This window comes from Pteronotus mesoamericanus, unplaced genomic scaffold (assembly GCF_021234165.1).
Source record: "Pteronotus mesoamericanus isolate MK-2021 breed Mesoamerican mustached bat unplaced genomic scaffold, CSHL_Meso_final contig_42, whole genome shotgun sequence".
Lineage (NCBI taxonomy): Eukaryota > Metazoa > Chordata > Mammalia > Chiroptera > Mormoopidae > Pteronotus > Pteronotus mesoamericanus.
Window position 1 is genome coordinate 5,996,319 of NW_026555157.1, and position 2,244 is coordinate 5,998,562.

Below are 2,244 nucleotides of genomic sequence, written 5' to 3' on the forward strand. Positions count from 1 at the left end.
TGATAAAGAATCAAACAAGAGGCTTATAATATGGGCCACTCAACAGAAAGTCCAGGCGCTGGCCTCATCATGTGGCCAAGAAGAAAAGAGGGAGGAACTGAAAAGCAGGGGAATTCCCCTTGACACTTAAGTGGCAGAACAAAAGCAAACAAAGTTTACCACTGTTCTGTGGCACACGCCAGCTGGCACAGTTCTCTGAAAATACAAGGGAGTGTCTTTGTATGTGTGTCCATGCTTGTGTGTTAAAGGGTGCCCAGGTCAACACCATGAGCTATAAAACATCCTTGCCTGAAGAGTCTTTGCGGAACTTTTCTGATTATTTTGGTAAGTGAGTCTTTTGTGCAGCCACCTTCCCTGCTTCTCCAAACTTCTTAGAGAAATCCAGACTCCATATGGACTCTGCCATTTCTCCATGTGCACTACCTTGAGACTCCACATTCTCTTCTCCCTTATTTCCCAATCACAGGAGCTAAGAGATCTCAGCTTCTTTCCAATCTTTCCTCCCAGCCCCAGGACACTGCCTCTCTACAGGATGAAGCCTACTTCTTGCTGCCTTCTCGTACCCATCTTCCTTCTCCAGCTGAGTGCAGGGAGCACCCAGTGTTCCTTAGACTCCATTGTGGATACAAAGATAAATGAAGCTCTCCAAGGTCTGGGTAACTGACAGGAATCTGCACCCCTGATCATGCCTCCTACTTTTAAACCCTAGCTTCCCCTCTGTCTCATCCCCAGATCCCAACCTCTAATCAGTCCGCTCCAGCCCAAGACTCCTGCTCAGGGCTTTCCGACTACCCTATCCCTTTTTGGACTCTTGGCTGAAAGTTTGGGTTTCCTTGATGATAATGAGATTGATGGTGATGAGGGAGAGGAGAAGGAAGATAACAATAATTTATGAATACTCATTATGAATGAGGTATGATGAAAAGCCTTATATAGATTACTTCACTTAATTTTCACTTTCTGAGGTAATTACAACGATTACTTTCATTTTAAAAATGAGGAAATGAAACACTAACACTAGTTAGTAGCCTGATTATGGACACAGGGACATCTCTAAGGAAGAAGGGGATTTAGAAGAGCATCATGGGAAACGGAGATCATGGGCAATATCCTTTCTTCTCTCCTACTCGGAGTTCAATCCTTCTCCCCCAGCAAAGATCTTTTGTACCAGTATCACCAGCTCTGGCAAACTGGCCTCCTGCCCTGCAGGTGAGTAACGCCATGAGGAGGGATGGTGGGAAAAATGCCGTATGCCTTCCCCTGTCTATCCTCAGCACTTTCACTGTCCCTCTAGCCACATTGGTATTCGCTCACAGCTGAGTCCTGACTCCTGGCTCCCAGAGATGGCTCACCCATTCTCATTTCCCTTCAGGAAGCTACTGAGGGATCTTGGGTTTCTGCCACTTCCTTTCCTACCATCCTTCCATGACCTAATGTGTAAGCCCTTCCTCTCAATTGTCCTGTTATAGCTCTATCACCTACCAAGTCCCTTGTCATTTATCTCCCTTTTTCAATCTATTGCTCTATTTTGATAGATAGAAGCAGCAGCATGAGGTGCATTTACCATGAATCTGAAGGAACAGAAACGCCTAGGTCCTTCACTTTCACAGATCTTCTCCATGGTCATATACCAAAACTGGTTTTAGTATTTTTTTTTTTTTCTTGAAGAGGACCTTCACAATTAAATTAACTTTAGTCCCTACAAAACCTAGATTTACTCCTGGGCCATGCAGGGATGAAAGATGGTTGTGGGTGGACCTTCCTCCTCTCAAAATCTCCAGACTCCAACATCCTTGTCTCACATGCCCATGCAGGGACCACTGTCACCAGCTGTGCTTGTGGCTATGCCTGTGGCTCTTGGGATATCCGGGGGGAAACCATGTGCCACTGCCAGTGCAGCAAGGTAGACTGGACCACTGCCCACTGCTGCCACCTGACCTGAGAAGGACAAGAATGAGTACCCAACTATGTGGCCATGACTGGGATAAAAACATGACCCCAAATGGGAAACCTGACTCAAACTGCCCCTTCATTTGTTACAACACAGCTTCTTTGGTAGTAAAGGCAACTTTTACATCTCTCTGTGTACATATTTTTGATGTTACCACTTCTGGCTTTGGACTCCTCTACCCAGAAACTGTTTCTAGCATCCCAATAACTCTATCTTAGCAAGGATTAGGAAAAATATGAGGAAAATGGGGGAAACTGAGATGGACAATATAGTTCTTTTAATATTTAACAAAA

General features: G+C 45.1%; 1 protein-coding gene across 1 annotated transcript; it reads left to right on the forward strand.

The window, feature by feature from the left end:
• The first annotated feature begins 532 nt into the window (after nucleotides 1-532).
• On the forward strand, nucleotides 533-1,942 carry RETNLB (resistin like beta). The gene is made up of 3 exons (XM_054577237.1): nucleotides 533-654; nucleotides 1,130-1,209; nucleotides 1,815-1,942. The coding sequence occupies exons 1-3, from the start codon at nucleotides 533-535 to the stop codon at nucleotides 1,940-1,942; spliced, it is 330 nt and encodes a 109-aa protein (XP_054433212.1).
• Nucleotides 1,943-2,244: the final 302 nt, after the last annotated feature.